This window comes from Sciurus carolinensis, chromosome X (assembly GCF_902686445.1).
Source record: "Sciurus carolinensis chromosome X, mSciCar1.2, whole genome shotgun sequence".
Taxonomy (NCBI): Eukaryota; Metazoa; Chordata; class Mammalia; order Rodentia; family Sciuridae; genus Sciurus; species Sciurus carolinensis.
The window spans coordinates 16,794,111-16,813,292 of record NC_062232.1 but is presented as its reverse complement, the minus strand read 5'-3'; the positions used below and the strand labels follow the sequence as shown (position 1 = coordinate 16,813,292).

At 40.1% G+C, this 19,182-nt stretch overlaps 1 protein-coding gene and 1 pseudogene across 2 annotated transcripts in view; both read right to left on the bottom strand.

Moving 5' to 3' along the window:
* Positions 1–3,090, bottom strand: part of Acot9 (acyl-CoA thioesterase 9) — a 34,632-nt gene extending 31,542 nt beyond the window's left edge. Inside the window, exon 1 of one of the 2 annotated variants that reach the window (XM_047536375.1) lies at positions 2,895–3,090. In XM_047536375.1, the coding sequence (XP_047392331.1) occupies positions 2,895–2,917 (23 nt within the window). In that variant the 5' untranslated portion in view covers positions 2,918–3,090. The remainder of the gene's footprint in view (positions 1–2,894) is intronic. The other variant, XM_047536374.1, reaches the window with a different exon arrangement.
* A 6,627-nt stretch (positions 3,091–9,717) lies between these two features.
* LOC124972427 (small nuclear ribonucleoprotein F-like) lies at positions 9,718–9,954 on the bottom strand (annotated as a pseudogene).
* Positions 9,955–19,182: the final 9,228 nt, after the last annotated feature.

Sequence of the window (19,182 nt, the reverse complement as noted above, 5' to 3'; positions counted from 1 at the left end):
ACAACCACAAGAATGGGAAGTTAAACTCCATGTATGTATAATATGTCAAAATAGATTCTACTTTCATGTATAAATAAATCTAGTTTTTTAATACAGCTCGTGTATAGCTCAGTAGTAGAGTGCTTGCCTAGCATGTGTGAGGCACTGGGTTCAATCCTCAGCACCACATAAAAATAAATAAATAAAAGTATTATGTCCATCTACAACTAAAAACATATTAAAATACAAATAAATAAAGAAAGAAGGGGGTCGATGAATATAGAGAAACACTTGGGCCAATTTATTTGGAAAATGATCGTCCTATACCCCTAATCTTTGCATGCAGCCTTAAGAAATTGGGAAATATATTCCTGCAGCACAACAAAGGCATAATTCAAATGCTTTTTCAAAAATTTTTTTCTTATATCAATTATAAATCAATATAATAAATTATCATACTATAAACATGGCATTCAAGTAATGGTAACTTTGCACTACAATTTGATACACCAACTGCTGATAATCTGATTAAAACTGGGGACCCTCATGCCAGGGCTTCTAGGAATACATTTTTGCTGTCACACAATATGGTATACACTACTTCAAGAGTTGCATACACCGCTGCCTTTTAACACCCCCATGGGCCTCTATCTTTAAAAGACTAATTAAAACCAACGTGAAGAAACCAAGGCTTTAATTTCAGATGATAATCCCCAGTGCCAGTTAAATAGCACACTGGCAGAGTCCATATAGAACTTACTTCTTATTCCCCCACCCAACACACACATGTTGCTCTTTTCACAATTACAGGTTATTTCCCTTATATATCATCACACACCACATGAGGAAAACAATGGGCCACATATTTTTAAAATTTTAAAAAGTTTACAGAATAAGGATATAAAAAATGAAAATATTTTTTCACAGCTATACAACATGTTTGTGTTTTAAGCTGACTGACTCATCCAAAACAACCTCCAGTCCTACAACCTCCATTCATGATAAGTGCCCTATGCAAATGTACCATTTTTTTATCTTTTCTATCATATTTTTACTGTCTTTCCTACATTTAGACACATAAATATTTACCATTTCATTAAATTGTCTATAGCATTCAGTACTGTACCATACTGTACTGTAGTAGGCTATATTATCTAGATTTATATAAATAAGCTCTATGATATTTACACAATGACAGAATCACCTAACACAATTCCCAGAATATATCCCCATTGTTAAGCAATGCATGAATTGTATAATCCAGCACTGAGATAGAGGTGGGAGAATGATTTAATCAATACTCCACACCTCAGTTCCTCAGAGTTACTGGCTTATCCCCTGAGAACCCCATAGGAGTCTCACAACAAAACTCCTAGGCCTTTAGAAGAAACTGTCATGAGACCTTTGGAACACGCAGGCCCCAAAAACCCATGGTGGAACCTTTCCCAGGAAAGAAGACCAAGAATCTCAACCTCTCCATGACTTGCCTAATAAGTCACAGGCATCATGTGGAGGTGTAAATAGAAATGACTTGGCTCTGTCTTGGGTCCCAAGTTCGGAGTGGCTGGCAAGGAAGAATTTTCAGTGCAGTAATGAGAAATGCCATTCATATGCGCTCTACTCTGAGAAAATACCTCAATTTAGAGACTAAACAAAGTCAGGTGACTCTTCTATGAATCTGAAGAAAAAGAGAAGCTACACAGGTTGCACACAACCTAACCATCTCAGTCTGTATTCATTTATGACCTCTTTCTCTCACTAGACTCTGACAAAGTACCTGCTTACAGTTCAACAGAATTCACAAGAAAGGAATGCAGGGTTATGGAAGTTCAGTGCAAAGGAAGACGTCCAAATCAGAGGAGAGTAGCTCGAGGGAAGACACATGCACAGGATTGTGGAGTTTGTAGAAGTCTTTCACGTCATATCTAATGCAAACATAAGTCAGCTGTGACTCTTGTTGTAATGATTTTCAACCTATCTTCAAATGGTGTAGAAAAAGCTTTTATTTTTTTAAAGTGTTATGAGAGAAAAAGAGAGATAGAAAGATATCCCATCCATCACTTTCAACTAACAGCAAGGTTCCCAAGAACAGTGAGAGAGATCCAGGACCCGCACCAGAACTGATGGAATAATTGTCAATCAGAACTACTGTGGACCATTTGTACCAGAATGACTTTAGAAACTAGAGCAGGTGTGAATATCCTGGAAGTCAGTCAAGCAGAAAGAACCTGGAAAGGTGAGTTGGGGAGAGCCAGAAATGCCCCAGAGTCTAAAGCCCTCAGTCCTTAACTGTGCCCGCTGGGAAAATGACATATACTAAAAGGCATTCATTCTCCTTGCTCAAGTGGTCCAATCAAAGCACCTCCCTTACAAGGGCCCTTCAGCTGACTAAAGGCGTAGTTCCAATCAGCATCAGAGCTCTAGTCACAGAGTTTTAACTTCCTGAGAGCCAAAATGTACCCTGCAATCTTTGTTCACGACACAACACACTCAGGTTCTAAGTGTGTCAAGCACTTAACCCTAAAAACAAAGACCACAAAGGGCTGGAGGTAAGGTGGAACTCCAAATACTGGTTTTCTGACAAGAGGCTACCCCGAAACAGTTTCCAACCACACCCCTGAGGAGCAAACAGAAAGAAATCTCAGGGAACTCCCAACTTCCTCCCTTAAAAGTACGGCTTTGCTTTTAATATCAAACTCCGTGCCAGATGTCACTAAAGAGACATGGGTAAATGGGTCTGTTTCTGGGCGAGTCACGGTGAGCAGGCACCCTTTCCTTCCAGGCCCAAATGCCCACAGCATAGGTTCCACCCACCCCGACCCGCTTCTTCTGCCCAGGGCCTCTCCAAACTCCAAGGAAGGGCGTGGGCACTCCCAGCCAGCGCCCTGAAAGCTCTCCCACACCCTGCTACCTACCGCAGTGCTGCCCGCCTCATCATGCTTGGCCGCTTTGCAATCGGATAGAGAACCAAGCCCCGCGTACTGGTCGGCAAGGAGCAACTGAAGCGACACAAGTGCAAGAGTGTGGGTGCGCGAGTGGGTGCAAGCACCAGGCGAAATCTCGGTACTCAGGACTGCGCCCTGGCAGCAAGACAGGCTGGGGGCGGGGCCGCGCTGCCTGGGGGCGGGACCGCCACGCTGTGCCTGGCAGCCCCGCTGTCCATTCATTGGTGGGAAGCTGGAGTCCGCCTCTGCAGAGCTTCCACGCAATCAGCTGCACCCAGCGTATTGCTAACCCGAGGGTAGGCCTCTTCCCGCCCTTACTGAGTGAATGAACCACGAAGTACCGCCAAAGTGTGACGTCGAGGCAAGGCGGGGCGAGGCGGGGCTAGGAGGGCCTCGGCCTACTGAACTCTCCTTATCCTTGGCCCTGGTGCCTCTGCTCCCAGTCCGCCGTTTTTGCCTTTGGCTGCACATTGGAATCTCCTGAGTAGCTTTCCAATATACTGACGATGGGACCCACCCTCTGGAGATTCTGATTCGGTCATGGGTGCAACCTGCACTTTGAGATATCTAAAAACGCCGCAGTTGATGCTAAAATAACTAAGGGTGATCTAATGGGAGAAATTTTGTTCTTCTAATCTCCGTCTGCCCCTTAGTGTTTGACAGTTGGACATTTGGGGTGATCCAGAGTGTTTCAAGACCAGAGAGTTTAGATGATTTTACCCTAAGACTTGAATTTACATTTCATTCGATGCACTTTTATTTAGCTGTTTGCCTTGTGCTACGCACTGGTGTAGACATTAGGGGTGCAAAAAAAAAAAAAATGGAAACCAATCACTGCCATTAAGGGCTTCCGTTTCGGGGAAGAAAAACAAATCAGCAAACAAGTTAGCAATACCAATTTCAAATGTGATGAAGCATCTAAAGAGGAAATAAAACAAGGTAGTGAGAATATATGCAAGTATTGCTTTGTTTTTAAAGATGGTAATTTCCTAGGAGGCAGGGGCCATGTATGATTCTTCAGAATATCCCACACTTAGTAAAAATTTGATTTGAATTAAGTTAGCTGTTTTTAATCATTTTACAAGTTACAAATGGAGTATGGTCTTTGACTTTCTATTTCCTCTTTTCCTAAGCTTCCCTGATTTTCTATCACTCCCATCCAGAACATTATCCTCTGGGCCTTCAGAAATCTCCCCTCATTTCTGTTGATATTCTCTATACCTTTTCAGTGATTATTTTGTTTTGCTTTGTGTCCACTATATTTCTTTATACTCTGCCACCTTTAGCACACAGTGCAATAATACTGTATGGAATCATATTCTTTTGTTCTTTTTTTTACTTAAATTTTTGGTTGAACAAATAGGAAGCTTAGGGAGAAAAATTAAGTTCAAGAGATTTCTTCAGGTGACATATATGGCATAATAGGTAAGGACAGCTCATGATCTTTGTGCAGTTTAAGTCAACTTCCATCAATTTCCAATATATAGCCAGACACATTCTCATCAGTATATAAACAGCATTGATTTCAACTGCAACCACTGGAACCAGGACTCAATGCCATGAAAATGCCTTCTCTCCTTTGTTTATCTTTGCTTTTCTTTGCATGCTGGCTTCATTCCTTTTCCTTCCTGTAAAATGGCTTTCTCCACATGGCAGAAGACGCTTCCAAATTCCACATCTTAAAACACAGTCATATGCATAGAAATTGACCCAAATTTCTGCATCCCAAGTACAAAAAATCCTGAGAAGAGATTTATTGACATCCCCAGATTAGTCAATTGTGGCAGCAGGGCAAGGTCTTTTTTAAAATACTTTTTAGTTATAGGTGGACACAATCTCTTTATTTATTCATTTATTTTTATGTGGTGCTGAGGATCAAACCCAGTGCCTCACATGTGTGAGGCAAGGGCTCTACCACTGAGCTACAGCCCCAGCCCCAGGGGAAGGTCTTACTGGCTTACCAGGAAGCCCCCTCTCCAAACTCCATGGCCAAGTACTGGATCACAATCTACTAACGTGGCTATTTCCATAAGTAACCATAGAGATGGAGACATGGAGCACTTTCTTAGAAAAGGACTACTGAGCAACCAACCCCATAGTAATCAGATGTTGTTTGGAGTGGGGAAATTATCTCATCACTTATCCCATCATAGTTTTAACCTCACAGAAGCCCCACTAAACCCAGCTGGCACAACATTCATCCATGGGTCTGTATCTCAATTTGCAGCATGCATGAAATTCTTCAAGTGGCTTAGCAAATCTGATTTCTATGTGTTGTTGTTGTTATAAAGCATATATGCTATATCAAATATATGCTATATGGATAGCATGGATGGGAAACAAAGTGGACACAAAATCAAATCAGAAAACATGTAATCATGTAATGGAAAGAATTGTCACTGTCCTTACATAACAGATTTTCCAACCCACCTTTTCATTTTCCTATTATGTCCCATTAGTTCTATTTTTATGTGGTCTCAGGGAAACAGATGGTATCAACTGTATCAACTACATCATTAAAATTAAAAGCACCAAATCATGCATTGACAGATATGTAAGATATCATTAGTGTCATTATTACAAGTAAAACAAAATAATACATTCTCAGTTCACTATGTATTGTCATTACCAAACCCAGGTCCAGAAGCTCATCCCACAGAAAAGAACAATGTCCAAGAGACAAGTGTAGGGGAGAAAGGAAGACTTTATTCAGTGGCCAAATAATGGAGAAGTGGTAACTTTGGTTAAAAATCAGTTTCTCTACTCCAAGGAGTTGAGGGGTTACACATATAGGATAGAAATAGAGAGGGAGAGAGGCTAACAAAAGAAAAGAATATCTGTGGTTTTTTATGGGGTTGGGGGAGTAAGCAGAGATCTTTCAGGAACTCTGGTGCTATCTCCTTTCACAGTTTGATGTTTCTGATCATAGTGGCTGATGTCTTTAGATTTGAAATGGAATCTGATCCAAAGGAACAAAGGAGACAGACATAATGTGGAGAGAGAGAGAGAGAGAGAGAGAGAGAGAGAGAGATTTCAAGTGATTTTCTCTCATTTCAATCACCCATCAGACATCTGTAGGCCCAAGTGATGAGTCAGTGTTTTCAGCTAAAGCAGTCTACAGTTCCCTGAAGGGTAACCTAGGCAACTTTTAGCATCATAATCCCCACATCAGAGCATTGCCCAGCTGTGTGATTTCCAAAATTAATAATTTTTAAGTCAACTAAGCGCAAGTGAACGTAGAGGGTTTGTTTAGGTTCTTACCCAGTGATGTTACGAGTAAAAAATATCAATAGCCATCTCTCCTTGGGCTGCTGAACCATAAGTAATTCTGGATATCTGATTTTAGGTACAGAATGTTCTTGGAAAACTACATCATCAACTTTCAAGCAAACTGATTTATACTATAATTTCATAGGATAGGGAAACTACTTTCAAAAACTTAGCTTATTTCCTGAATTATATAGATCCAGAAAGAGTTCCAGAATAAAGTAGGAGGGAAAGGAGGAAACAGTGGAAAAGTATTTTCCCCACAAACATTAAAGAAAAAAATAGAAAGACCAGTGGACACATGAAAGTGCTTAGTATTATATACCCTCTTGCTCTAACAGAAGCAGAATCCAGTCTACGTGCGTTAGTCAGCTTTCTGTTGCTGTTGACAAAATACCTAACATAAACAATTTAAAAGAGGAAAGATTTATTTTGGCTTACAGTTTCAGAGGTTTCAGTCCATGGTCTCTTGGCCCTATTGCTTTGAGCCTGTGATGAGGGTGAATATTATGACAGTGAGTGCATGGTGGAGCAAAGTTGCTCACCTCATGACAGCAGGGAAGCGAGAGATTGAGGGGAAGGTCTGGGATACCAAAATACTCTTCAAGTCTCACCCCCAATGACCTACTTCCTCCAACTAGGCCCCACCACTAAAGTTTCTACCACCTCTCAATAGTGCCAACAACTGCGGACCAAACCTTCAATGCGAGATTTTGGGGGATTATTTAAGATCCAAACCATACGGGCTGGGGTTGTGGCTCAGTGGTAGAGTGCTTCCCTAGCATGTTTGAGGTACTGGGTTCAATCCTCAGCACCACATAAAAATAAATAAATAAATAAAAGGTATTGTGTCCATCTACAACTAAAAAAAAATTTTTTTAAAGATACAAACTATAACACTGGGAAATTTAGAAACATGGTGGTTTTCATCTCTACCTTTCCCGAGTCCCATTTTTATGATTGCTCATTAAACCCAAGCATAGAAAAGTTCTTGCCTTTAGGAATGCTCTCTTTTCCCTCTAACAATTTTCTCATGCTTAAAAATGGCAAATACTTAAAATGTAATACTATGAGTGACATGAGATCAGAGACCTCTTTTAGGATAGGACACCCATTTCAGGATATCAGCTTCAACAAAGATGTTTCAACAATATAGGATTTAAGCAGTAAAATTTCAATGAGTGTCTTCTCTACCCATGCTTAATCTTCCAGTCATTCTTTTCCTAATCATGCCAACCCTCCCACTTACTTAATCCACTTACTCTAAAAAATTCAGGTTCTCAGTCTGGGGACATAGCTCAGTTGCCTCACAAGCACAAGGCCCTGGGTTCAATCCCCAGCACCAGAAAGAAAGAAAGAAAGAAAGAAAGAAAGAAAGAAAGAAAGAAAAAAAAAATTCAGGTTCTCTTCAGTTCATTCCTCATTCTGCATCCTATTTCTCTCCATTCTCTCTCACACCTACTTTTCTTTATTTTTTTCATACCAACTCAACTGCCAACCTCATAGCTGAGAAATAAAGTTGCCCCTCAGATTACAAAGCAGGCAGTCCATTAGCTGGGCCAGTGTAAGATCCAACCCAGTTATTCCTTAGCACAAGGGAAACCAACAAGTGTCTGCCCATGTCTGTCTATGTGGTATCAAATGTATAGTTCAGATAATTACCACTGCTTTTGAAATACAGAACTATTCCATCACCTCAAAGCTTTCCTTCATCCTAATCCTTTGTAGTCTCACCTCCCTTTCCTTTTACCATTCCTAACCACTAGTAAACATTAATTTTTCTCCATCTCTATAGTTTTGTTATTTTGATAATGTTAAATAAACAAAACTATAAAATATGTGACTTTTTGAGATTGGCACTTTTTTCACTCATAATGCCCTTGAGATATAATTAAGTTCTTGTGTATACCAATAGTTCATTTTTTTGTAATTGGTGAATGATATCCCATGGTATGAATGTACCACAGTTTGTTTAACCATTTATTTACTATAAGACACTTCATCTCCAATTTTTCACCATTACAAATTGCTATGGACTAAGTATTTGTGCCATCCTCTTCAAATTCATATAGTGAAGCCTAATCAGTGATGTGATGGAGGAAGGGCTTTTGAGAGGTAATTAGATCATGAGGATGGAGCCCTCTCAAACAGAACTAGTACCCTTATGAAAAGAGTTCAGAGGGACTAGTAATATAGTTCAGCGCAAGGTTCTAGGTTCAATTCCCAGTACAAAGAAGGAGGAGGAGGAGAAAGAATTATTAAAGAGCTTTATTTCCTTCTCTGTTATTTGCCTTATGAGGATAAAACAAAATATGGCCATCTGCAAACCAAGAAGTGGGACCTTCATCAGACAATGAATCTGCCAACACCTTGAACTTGTACCTCCCAGCCTCCAGAACTATAAGAAATAAATATGGTCACCCAATCTGTGTTAATTTTTATAGCAGTTCAAACTAAGACACAAATAAAGCTATACAGGTTTTAGTGTTGTATTAGTCATCTTTTCATCAATATGACCAAAATACCTGACATGAGCAACTTAAAAGAAGAAAGATTTATTATGGTTCAAGGTTTCAGAGGTCAGCTGGCTCCACTGCTTTGGGCATAAAGTGGGGCAGAACATCATGGTAGAAGTACATGGCAGAGGAAAACTGCTCAGCAGATGGAAGCCAGGAAGCAGAGAAAAAAAGGGGCAGGGAAAAATACAAAGACCATGCACCTAATCACCTACTTCCTCCAGTCATGCTCCACATGTCTACAGTTACTACTTCCTCCCAGTAGTCCATTCAAATTATTAATCCATCAAATGGATTGGTCCATCAATGATCCAATCAGTCCTCATGTTCCAGTCACTTCCCACACCCCCCTTCTGAATATTGCTGCATTGAGGAACAAGACATCTAACATATGAGACTTTAGGGAACACTTCATATCCGAACCATAACAAGTGTGAAAGTAAATATGTATTCCTCTGGTGTAAATGTCCAAGAGTGAGATTGCTGGGCCATGTAAAGAAACTTTAGACTGGTTTTCCAGAGTGACTAAATAATTTTATACTTGCAGCAGTAATATATGAGAGATTTAATTACTCCTCATGTTCACCAGCATTCATTAATTCATTATTGTAATTTTTATTTTAGCTATTTTAGTAGGTTTATAGTTGATATTATATCATTGGAGCCTTAATTTGCATTTCTCTCTCTCTCTCTCTCTCTCTCTCTCTCTCTCTCTCTCTCATGACTGGGGATTGAACCCAGGGATGCTCCACCACTGAGCCATATCCCCAGCCCTGTATCCCTTTATCCCTTTTTTAAATTTGAGACAGGGTCTTACTAAGTTGCTAAGGGTCTTACTAGGTTGCCCAGGGCTGGACTTGAACTTGCAATGCTACTGCATTAGTCTCCAGAGTCACTGGGATTACAGGCAGGTACCACTGTGCCTGGTGCTTTGTCTTGCTTTTTTTAAGTTGAAAAACAAATCTTTATAATCTAGAAATATATTATTTAAAAATCCCCCACAAAAGATGTTATTCTCTTATTTCCCCAACTTCTTTAACACCTCTGATATAAAGAACATCATTACATGTTACTAAAATTGTACTCAGATATTCCATCTATGTATTCTGTATTTGCAAGCTGCATGTTCACACAGCCATCTACAGATACAGGTAACCCTGGTACCCCATTCTTCACTTAAGTTTCATCATCCCTGGTTTTTCTGTTAATCCAATGAGAAAAGGTTTGGGATTGAGGAGTAAACCCATAGTGACTATGGGAGAATGCTGTAGGCTGCTTGCTGCTGTCCCAGCTGCCACTTGTCCCTTGGGACTGGAACATATCTTTTTTCACAATAGCCATTCTAACAGGTGTGGGGTGATATCTCATTGTGGTTTTATTTTACATTTACACAATATTACTTATCTTGAGTTTTTTTTTGTTTTGTTTTGTTTTTTATTTTGCAGTACTAGGAATTAAACCCAAGGGCCTCATGCATACTGGGCAAGCACTCAACCACTGAGCTACATGACTGGTTCTTTCTTATTTTTCATTTTATTTTGAGAAAGAGTCTAAGTTTCCAGGGCTGGTTTCAAACTTGTGATCCTTCTGTCTTAGTCTACTGAGTAGCTGGGGTTACAGTTGTGTGCCACCACACTCAGCCAACATTGAGAACTTTTTTCATGAACCTGTTGGCTCTTTGTCTTCTTTTGAGAAATGTCTACTCAGGTCCTTTCCCCATTTTTAAATCAGATTACTTGTCTTCTTGCTATTGTGTTGCTTGTGGTCCTTATATATTTTGCATATTATCCCCTTATCAGATATGTAATTTACAAATACTTTTTCCCATTCCGTAGGTTGACTCTTCACTCTTGTTTCCTTTGTTGTGCTGAAGCTTTTTAGCGTCACATAATCTTATTTGTCTATTTTTGCTTTTTTAATCATATCCAAAAATTCAGTAGACAAATTATTGTCTTAGAGCTTTCCCCTTGTGTTTTCTTCTAGTAGTTTCACAGTTTTGGATCTTACACTTAAGTTTTTAATCATTTTGAGTTGATTTTGTATGTGGTGTGAGATAAGAATCTAATTTTATTCTTCTTATGTAGATATCCATTTTTCCCAACATTATCCTTGCCCCATTGTGTTTCTTTGCTTCTTTGTGGAATATCAGTTGCTATAGGTGTGTGGGTTTATTTCCAGAGAATGTTTTTTTTAGTTGTAGGTCTACACAATACCTTTATTGTATTTATTTTTATGTGGTGCTGAGGATCAAACCCAGTGCCTCACATGTGCTAGGCAAGTGCTCTATCACTGAGCCACAACCCCAGTCCCTATTTCCAGAGAACTTTTGAAACTTATTTTACAGTAGGAATTTGTATACTTTACAAATGCTAAAATCATGCTGGCAGTTTGAATTTAACATGCTTTTGGGTTTAAATATGTATTTTATGCTGTTTGGAGATGGGGCTGCATGAAATCAGGGTGGTAACTTTAACATTAGTCTATCTGGCTAATCTTTGTATGTAATATTCATGGGATTGTTAGGTTTCTATGTTCTGTTTATATATGTGATTTACTAGTACCTTGTACAAGACACTATGTACAGCTTCTGTTTGGCCTGATTTGGGGAGATACAGAAAGCAAGTCTGGAGGGAGAAAAGATCCTTATTTTACAATTTGAAAGTCTCTTCAATGTGACATTTCTTCCTTGACTCCAGTTCTTACAATTACCCACAATTCCTGACTAACTTTGTACTGTTTGGTTCCTCTATCTCTCTCATACTGGGCCTGGAACTTCTTGTAAGATTTCTCTGAGAAGATAGATATAGAGTAGGCATAGGTACTAATTCTAGAGATAGAAATTAGTTTCTATTGCTGCTACAAAAAATGACCACAAAGAATATATACTGAGCTGGGTATGGCAGCACATGCAGGTAATCCCAGCAACTTGGGAAGTTGAAGCAGAAGGATCACAAGTTTGAGGCCAACCTTGGCAACGTAGTAAGTTCCTGTCTCAAAATAAAAAATAGAAAGGTCTGGGGGTATAGTTCAGTGGTAAAGCACCCCTGAGTTTAATCCCAGTACTGAGGGGGGTAGGGAAAACTCAATCTTTTGTACTGTACTAGAATAAAAGTCTCAGGCAAAGCCTGCCAGAGTTTGAGTTTGCTATTAAAGGGCACATGGTATCTAGAGTTGGGAAACTAGAGAATGTCATTCATGGACAGCCCATATTGAATGTGCTAGTGGTTGGAGCTGCTCCATTTCTAAAAGTTATCTATGGGTTCCATTTTGGAACTATAAGTGCTGAGAAATACTAAGGGTGATAAGTAAGGGAGTAGATAGGAGGGAATTGGAGATTCACTGTTGATGGAGCATTATCTGTGAGGCTAAGAATTTTCTTGAATCATTCCTGTACCAAAAGCCCCACCAAGACCAAGGTGCTTGTGGTATTACCTCTCTAAGCCCTAAAACGATCTCCCGATTCTCTGTATCCCAAATTCAGTCCACCCAGCTCATGTCACAGAGAACTAAATTCAGCCATATTCAGTTTCTACTAGTTCTTTGAGCTTCCTTTACTGAATGCTGATGCCAACACCATTACACATCTTCCCCACATGCATCCCACTTGCCCCTTCACTACAAAAACCACACAGAGATTCAGTGACATTTCAGAGATGAAGAATAAAAGAATGGATAAGGCAGAGTGCTGCACCAGGAAAATCATAAAGCCTAAATGAGGGAGGAACATAGAAACAAATCAATATAATGTAAGGACATTAACTCTATGTTTAGTCAGCTTTTTCACTACTATAACCAAAAGACAAGACAAGAACAATGCAGAGGAGGAAAAGTTTATTGCAGCTCAAGATTTCAGAGGTCTCAGTCCATAGACAGCCAACATAGATCTAGGCCCAAGACAAGACAGAACATCATGGCAGAAGAGTGTGGTGGAGGAAAGCAGCTCAGGACATGGCAACCAGGAAGCAGAGAGAGAACTCCACTCACCAGGTACAAACTATAAACCCCAAAGGCATGTTCCCAGTGACCTACCTACTCCAACCACACCCTACCTACCTACAGTTACCACCCAGTTCATCTATGTCAATGAATTAATGCACTGATTAGGTTACAGTTATCATTATCTAATCATTTCCTTCTGAATGTTCTTGAATTTTCTTATACATGAGCTTTTGGGGGAACACTTCATACCTAAACCATAACACTCTAATACAGAAATATGCAAAGTACTTGTGATACAGCAAGAGTTGACTACTCCTGAACAATGTGACATGGACAATGTTTTTCTCATGCATAATAAGTGCTAGTTTTCTATTGTTGCCATAATAATCACAAATGTAGTGGCTTAAAACAACACAGATTGATTATCTTACTGTTCTGTAGGTCAGAAGCCTGACACAAGTCTAACCAGGCTAGAATCAAGATGTTAACAGGCTGTTCCCTCCAGGAGGCTCTAGAAAATAGTTCATTTCTTTTTTTTTTTTTTTTTGTCATTTTTGGAAGCCACCTGTACTCCTTGGTTCATGAACTCTTTCATGTCTTCAAATTCACTTTCTCTGACTTCCTGACCTCTCTTTCAACTTTTAAGAAGTCTTGTGATTACATTGAACCCACCAGGATAATCTCCCTATCTTAAAGTCAACAAATTGGCAATCTTAATACCATCTGTGACCTTAGAATTCCCCCTTCGTCATGTAACCTAAGATATTGATGAGTTCTGCGATTAGGATGGGGATGTCTTTAAGGATCCATTATTCTACCTAACACACCCACAGAAAAAAAATTCTATAAATGTAAATATATAAGACACACATAGATTCACACCACCAGTAGCAACTGACATTTCAAAAATAAAACTAAAATATTAACAAGTCTTCCCAACCTCCACCGCTGCAGTTGACCCCTCCCTCATGACCCCAGCTCCTTGGAGCTTCTAGTAACATTTCCAGAGCTTCCTCCTCTTTCCTCTTCAGCCTTTGGGGTAGTGGATTCCAGCTGTTGAAGTCTGCAGGTGCCTTGTCATTCCTTGTTTGTTCCATTAACCCTAACCATACCTTTGTAAATAGTTCTGTTTTTAAAGCCTTCTCACTTGAACCATCTGGGGTGAATTATGTTTTCTGCCAAGACATTGACCAGATTTTTCCCACTGCCCAACGTTCCATACTTACTCCCAAACATCAAGGCTGGGTTCTCCAGGAAGACAGATTCAGGAGTGCAAGAGGTTTATTGGGGTGACATCTGTGAAACATAAAGGAGAGAGAGGAAGGAACAGGCAATGAAAGCCTTTAATTCATGTACAAGACTGAAACCTGAGAAAGAAAATGTTGTAGGAAAGATATGTGGGTGGGAAAAACCTCAGACTGCAGAGCAGCTCTGAGAAAAACTCAGCCCACCAAATAGGGAGCTTGGTATACAGGTGGCCTTATAATCTTAACAGGGTGGGATGGGTCACCTCTTTAGCCCCTGAAGGTTCAGAGTTCTGGTACTTTAAAAATGGGTTCTCTAGGATGCAGAAGAGCCCTGAGCTGACCAAAAATGGTGAACACTTACACCAATGTCTTGCCCATTCTTTGTTTAGGAGATGTCTGGGAAATGTAACCTCAGCTCAAATGCTGAGGCAGATCCTGAAGGCCATCAGCTAACTACGCCCCTTGTGGCAGGTTCTCTTCTATAGGTATGTCCAAATGGGACACCTCCATGGGTGCTGCAAATCACCCCTTGCACTGGGCAGATCCACTTCTCCATACATGTTCAGGGAACAACTCCTCTCTGATTCTGATGATTCTCCCTTCCTGAAGAGAAACTTAGAAGGAAGTTAGTAGGACCAACTACAGCCCCTGTCACTGCAGTTAGTCTTGGGGTTGCAACTGATTTTCATCACTACTGTCACCAGCACACTCCTATGGCTTTATCAAATTATATGTTATCTGGGCTCTCCTGTCAGATATAATTCTCTGGTAGGCATTTTGGCCTCACAAAATGTATCCATTACAACCTGTTGACTTCCCTCAATCTTAATCTCTTCTTCCACCATCCATTGGAGCAACTTATGCATTTCCACTTTGCTTGGTATGAGTAATCATTATCTCTAGGTCTTGTGTGTGTGTGTGTGTGTGTGTGTGTGTGTGTGTGTGTGTGTGTGTGTTGCTGGGGATCAAACCCAGGACCTTGTACATTCTAGGCAAGTTTTTTACATCTGAACTATGCTTCTAGCTGCCTCACAAGGCCTTTAAGAGCCCCATAGCAGTATTTGCTCCATCCCATGAAGTCCTTGCCAGTGTTAAATTCTATATCCCAAAGAGTACTCCCAAGTCAGAGAAGTCTTGCTTATACAATCTTATACTCCAGTCACCAAGTACCTTCAAAATCCAACCCCAGGGCTGGGGTTGTGGCTCAGTGGTAGAGCACTTGCATAGCATGTGCAAGGCATTGTGTTTGATCCTCAGCACTGCATATAAATAAATAAAATAAAGGTCCGTTGCCAACTAAATTTTTTTTAAAAATCCAACCCCACAGGTACACTTTAGCTTATGCTGGTACATACTAGTTAATTCTTTTAGTTCCTTTGAGTGATCTTTTCTTCCCCAAATGGGTTACACTAAAATTTAAATCTAATGTTCAGTCTAGCAACTAGGAAGGACTATAAGGGCAACTTTGAAAGGGAGAGAAGCTGCTGTCTGAGGGGAAAGAGACCCCCCCCCCCACAGTGAGTTCCCACAAGCATAAAAGACTAGATCTTAATAGGGTGAGGTAGGCCACCTCCCTAGGCTTTAAGGATTCCAGAGGGTTTGCAGAATAAAGTCCTCATGGGCACCCACCCTGACATTCTCATCTCATGGTTTAGGGTCTCAGGTTTTCCTAACTAGATACCTGAACTTAGCATTATAGAGAAGTCTCTGTTGAGCATTCAATCACTGTTGAAGTTTGGTGATGCAACTATCAGATCCTCAGTTTGCTCCTGGTTTCCTGAGTTTGCTGCTCAGCTGTGTTTCCTCTCCCACTGCAAAAGAGAAGGAACGTCTGTAAGCTACCAAAGAACCCCTCTGATTTTCACACTTAGTGTTCAGATGTCTGTTAACTGCCCTCCATTTCTCATTGTAATGGATTTTAACTATGTCCACAAATTCTCTGATACTCCTCCTTTCAAAATGTATTTCCCTTTTCCTGAGTATGAACTGGACCTAATGACTCACTTCTAATAAATAGAATAGTGGAAGAAGTGAAGGCTTGTGATTTCCATTACTACATCATAAAAGGTATTGCAGTTTCCTCCTTGCTCTCTCTTGGATTGCTCACTAGGAGGCAAGTCAGTTACCATATCATTTGGATATTCAGATAGCTCTATGGAGAGGTCCATGTGACAAGGAATTGAGGCCTCCTGCCAACAGCTATGTGAATGAAATATCTTGGAAGTTGGTCTCAAAGACCTTCTGAAATGTATTGTCACCATTTCTGTTCTTTTTAAAGCAGCTAAAATTAACATTGTTGCCCCCATTTAGTGTCAAGAATCATGATTAAGAAAACAAAATTATAGAAACCAATATCTTATTGGTTCTGTTTCTCGGGAGAACCCTGACTAATACAGTAGATCATAAGTTGCCCCAAAATACCCCTTATCCACTAAGCTTAACCAAAATGGAAGCATGCAGTCAAATCAGGTTCAGGTTGACTCATATTCAAGTATACACACACACACACACACACACACACACACACACATATATATGTAATTGTTTTGTTTTGTTTGGGTTGGTTTGAGTTTTGTTTTTTTGTTTTAGTTTTGGTTTGGTTTGGTTTGGTTATGCTGGGGATTGAACCCAGGGCTTCGTGTCATGTATATATATTTTTTTTAACAAAATTTTTACAAAGAAACTCTGACTTAAAGAAGTTAAAAGACTTGCCTTGGGCCATAGTGGCAGAGCCAGAAATAAAATCCAAGGTACCTAAGACCCAGCCAAAAGATTTTTCATCCCATTTGCTGTCTCACAAGGACTGTGAATGTACAATTTGCATGATTGAACACATGCTATGAGGCAACAGGATCTATTTTCTGATTCGTAAATCAAGCTGTGATCTTTCAGAAAAGAAAGATATAGTACAAGAAGATATAAAAGGCAATCAAACTTCTTACATTGATCAGTTAAGTAAATTTTGTTTGTGGTTTAGGGCAAAGACAGATAGGACAATTCCATCCTTGTCTCCACTCTGACTTGGAGTGCTAATTTTTATGGAAGTGACCTAAGACACTTGTGGTAACATAGTAAGAGTCAAATGTTTCCTGGCAGCCAATCCAGGAAGAAAAAAATATAGAAACTTGGAATTGGCAAGGACTTTTAAAAAAAACACATGCCTCAAACCTGTCCCATAAAGCAGAAGCACCCTTTTGTAACTCTGTTTCCAGAAATTTCCCATTCTTTAGGGGCATTCTTGTTCTTAAACATTTCTTTTAGTATAGAGTTTGTAAGCACTCAGAAACCACTCCGGACGTGGGAACTCACGCAAGAGAGTTTATTAAGCGAACAGGGAGAGTGTCTCCCTGCAGGGTGAGAGAGAGTGTGTGCAAGAGAGAGAGAGACAGTGAAAGCCAAGAGGAAAGAGAGAGAAAATGGCGGGAGAGTTATTCTTAAGCAGTGGAATTTCGCCGGCTAATAACAATGGACCAATGGTTGGCAAGGAGGTTCTCGGGTCTGCGTTGTAAAGTGGTGTGGGGGAGCAGAATAATGGCGGCGGCAAAATAGCAGATCTGATGCCAATAGAGTTAATATTTGCTTCCTGGGCCAGACATGGTGGCACATGCCTGTAATTCCAGCAACTTGAGAGGCTGAGGCAGAAGGATCATGAGTTCAAAGCCAGCCTCAGTAACTTGGCAAGACCCTGTCTCAAAATGAAAAATAAAAAGGGCTGGGATGTGGCTCAGTAGTTAAGCACTCCTGAGTTCAATCCCCAGTACCAAAAAAAAAATGTATATATATATATATATATATATATATATATATATATATATATACACACATACATATATGTGTGTTTGTGTGTGTGTATTTGCTTCCTAGTAGCTGCCCTTGATATGGCACAGAACAAGTCTAGTTCCACTTTCTTGTACAGCTCTTTATGGTTTGTTTGTTTAATCCTTGCCATGTTACTTCTTCTCTTCTGTTTTTTTTTTTTTTTTTTTTTTTGTTTGTTTGTTTGTTTTTTGTGCTGGGGATTGAATCCAGGGGTGCTTTACCACTGAGATAAATCTCCTGTCCTGTTTTTTTTTTTTTTTTTATTTTGAGAGAAGATCTCACTAAGTTGCTGAGGTTGGCCTTGAATTTGCTATCCTCCTGCCTCAGCCTCCCAAGTTCCTGGGATTACAGGCATGTACCACAGCACTCGGTTTCCCCTTCATCTTCTTGACTTTAGGCTAAATATTGCTAATTTCTTCAATTACAATGTGGTTATCATCCAAAACCCAGGTAGTCGTTCATAAAGACTGTTATCAACATTTATTACACACATACAAGTACAAGATGCTGGTTGACGCTATTCCATGTGTCTGGGGGAGTATATGCCCACCATTGTAATGAGAACAATAACTCTGCCTCTCCGTGCAAACATTGGGTAAATGTTTCAACAAACGTATAGGACAGGGTATATTGTTCTATACCCTCCTACCCCAATCCTCTATTTCATGCTTGTCTTAACTCCTCACTTTCTTTGTCACTTGGGAGACCCACCCCTGATTGTTCCTGATGTCTGAAGCTCAGCCTACAGCTGACCTCACTGCTTATTACTAATTAGAGAGGCAGTTGGTCAAGCAGGGCTGGAACTAGGGTAAGGTGAGTGACGTATATGCCTTGAATATAAAAATTGATTTAAAAAAAATTGTATTGAAATACGAGTTATCTTACCATTTTTATGTGTGTATGCCCCCTTAAATTTTATATCTGAAGTGTGTGACTCACTTGACCCACTCTAAGCTTGGCCCTGATTCACATGTTGGATTGACCAGTGAGGCCAGGAGCTAAGAGCTGGAGTTAATTAAGAGACCAGAGTTCATTTTGAGTGATAGCCTTCCAATTAGTTAAAAGACTTATCTAACTCCCCCGACTCACACACAGACACAAAGAACTTATTGGATTTCATCAGGGCAAGGACTGTAACTCCATATATCACCCCCTGCCAGAGTTCTAACCCTTGATGACCCTTTCTGTGTTAATCCAGGGCTTAGATATATAGCCACTAGGCAAGAAGTCAGGAAACAAGGGAAATACTAACAGTTGAAGGCACTAAAGCTGGAGTCCTCCATTGCCAAGGAGTGTATTAGTCCCAAAGCACTAGGGAGGGGTAAGGAAGGCCTTTTGGTTAAAAGCAATGAATTTTCCAAGGTGGTAGGCTTGGTTACATTAAGCTTCGGCAAACTCATAAAAAAACAGCATAACGGGTCAGGGTTGTATTTCAGTGGTAGAGCACTTGCTTAGCATGTGTGAGGCACT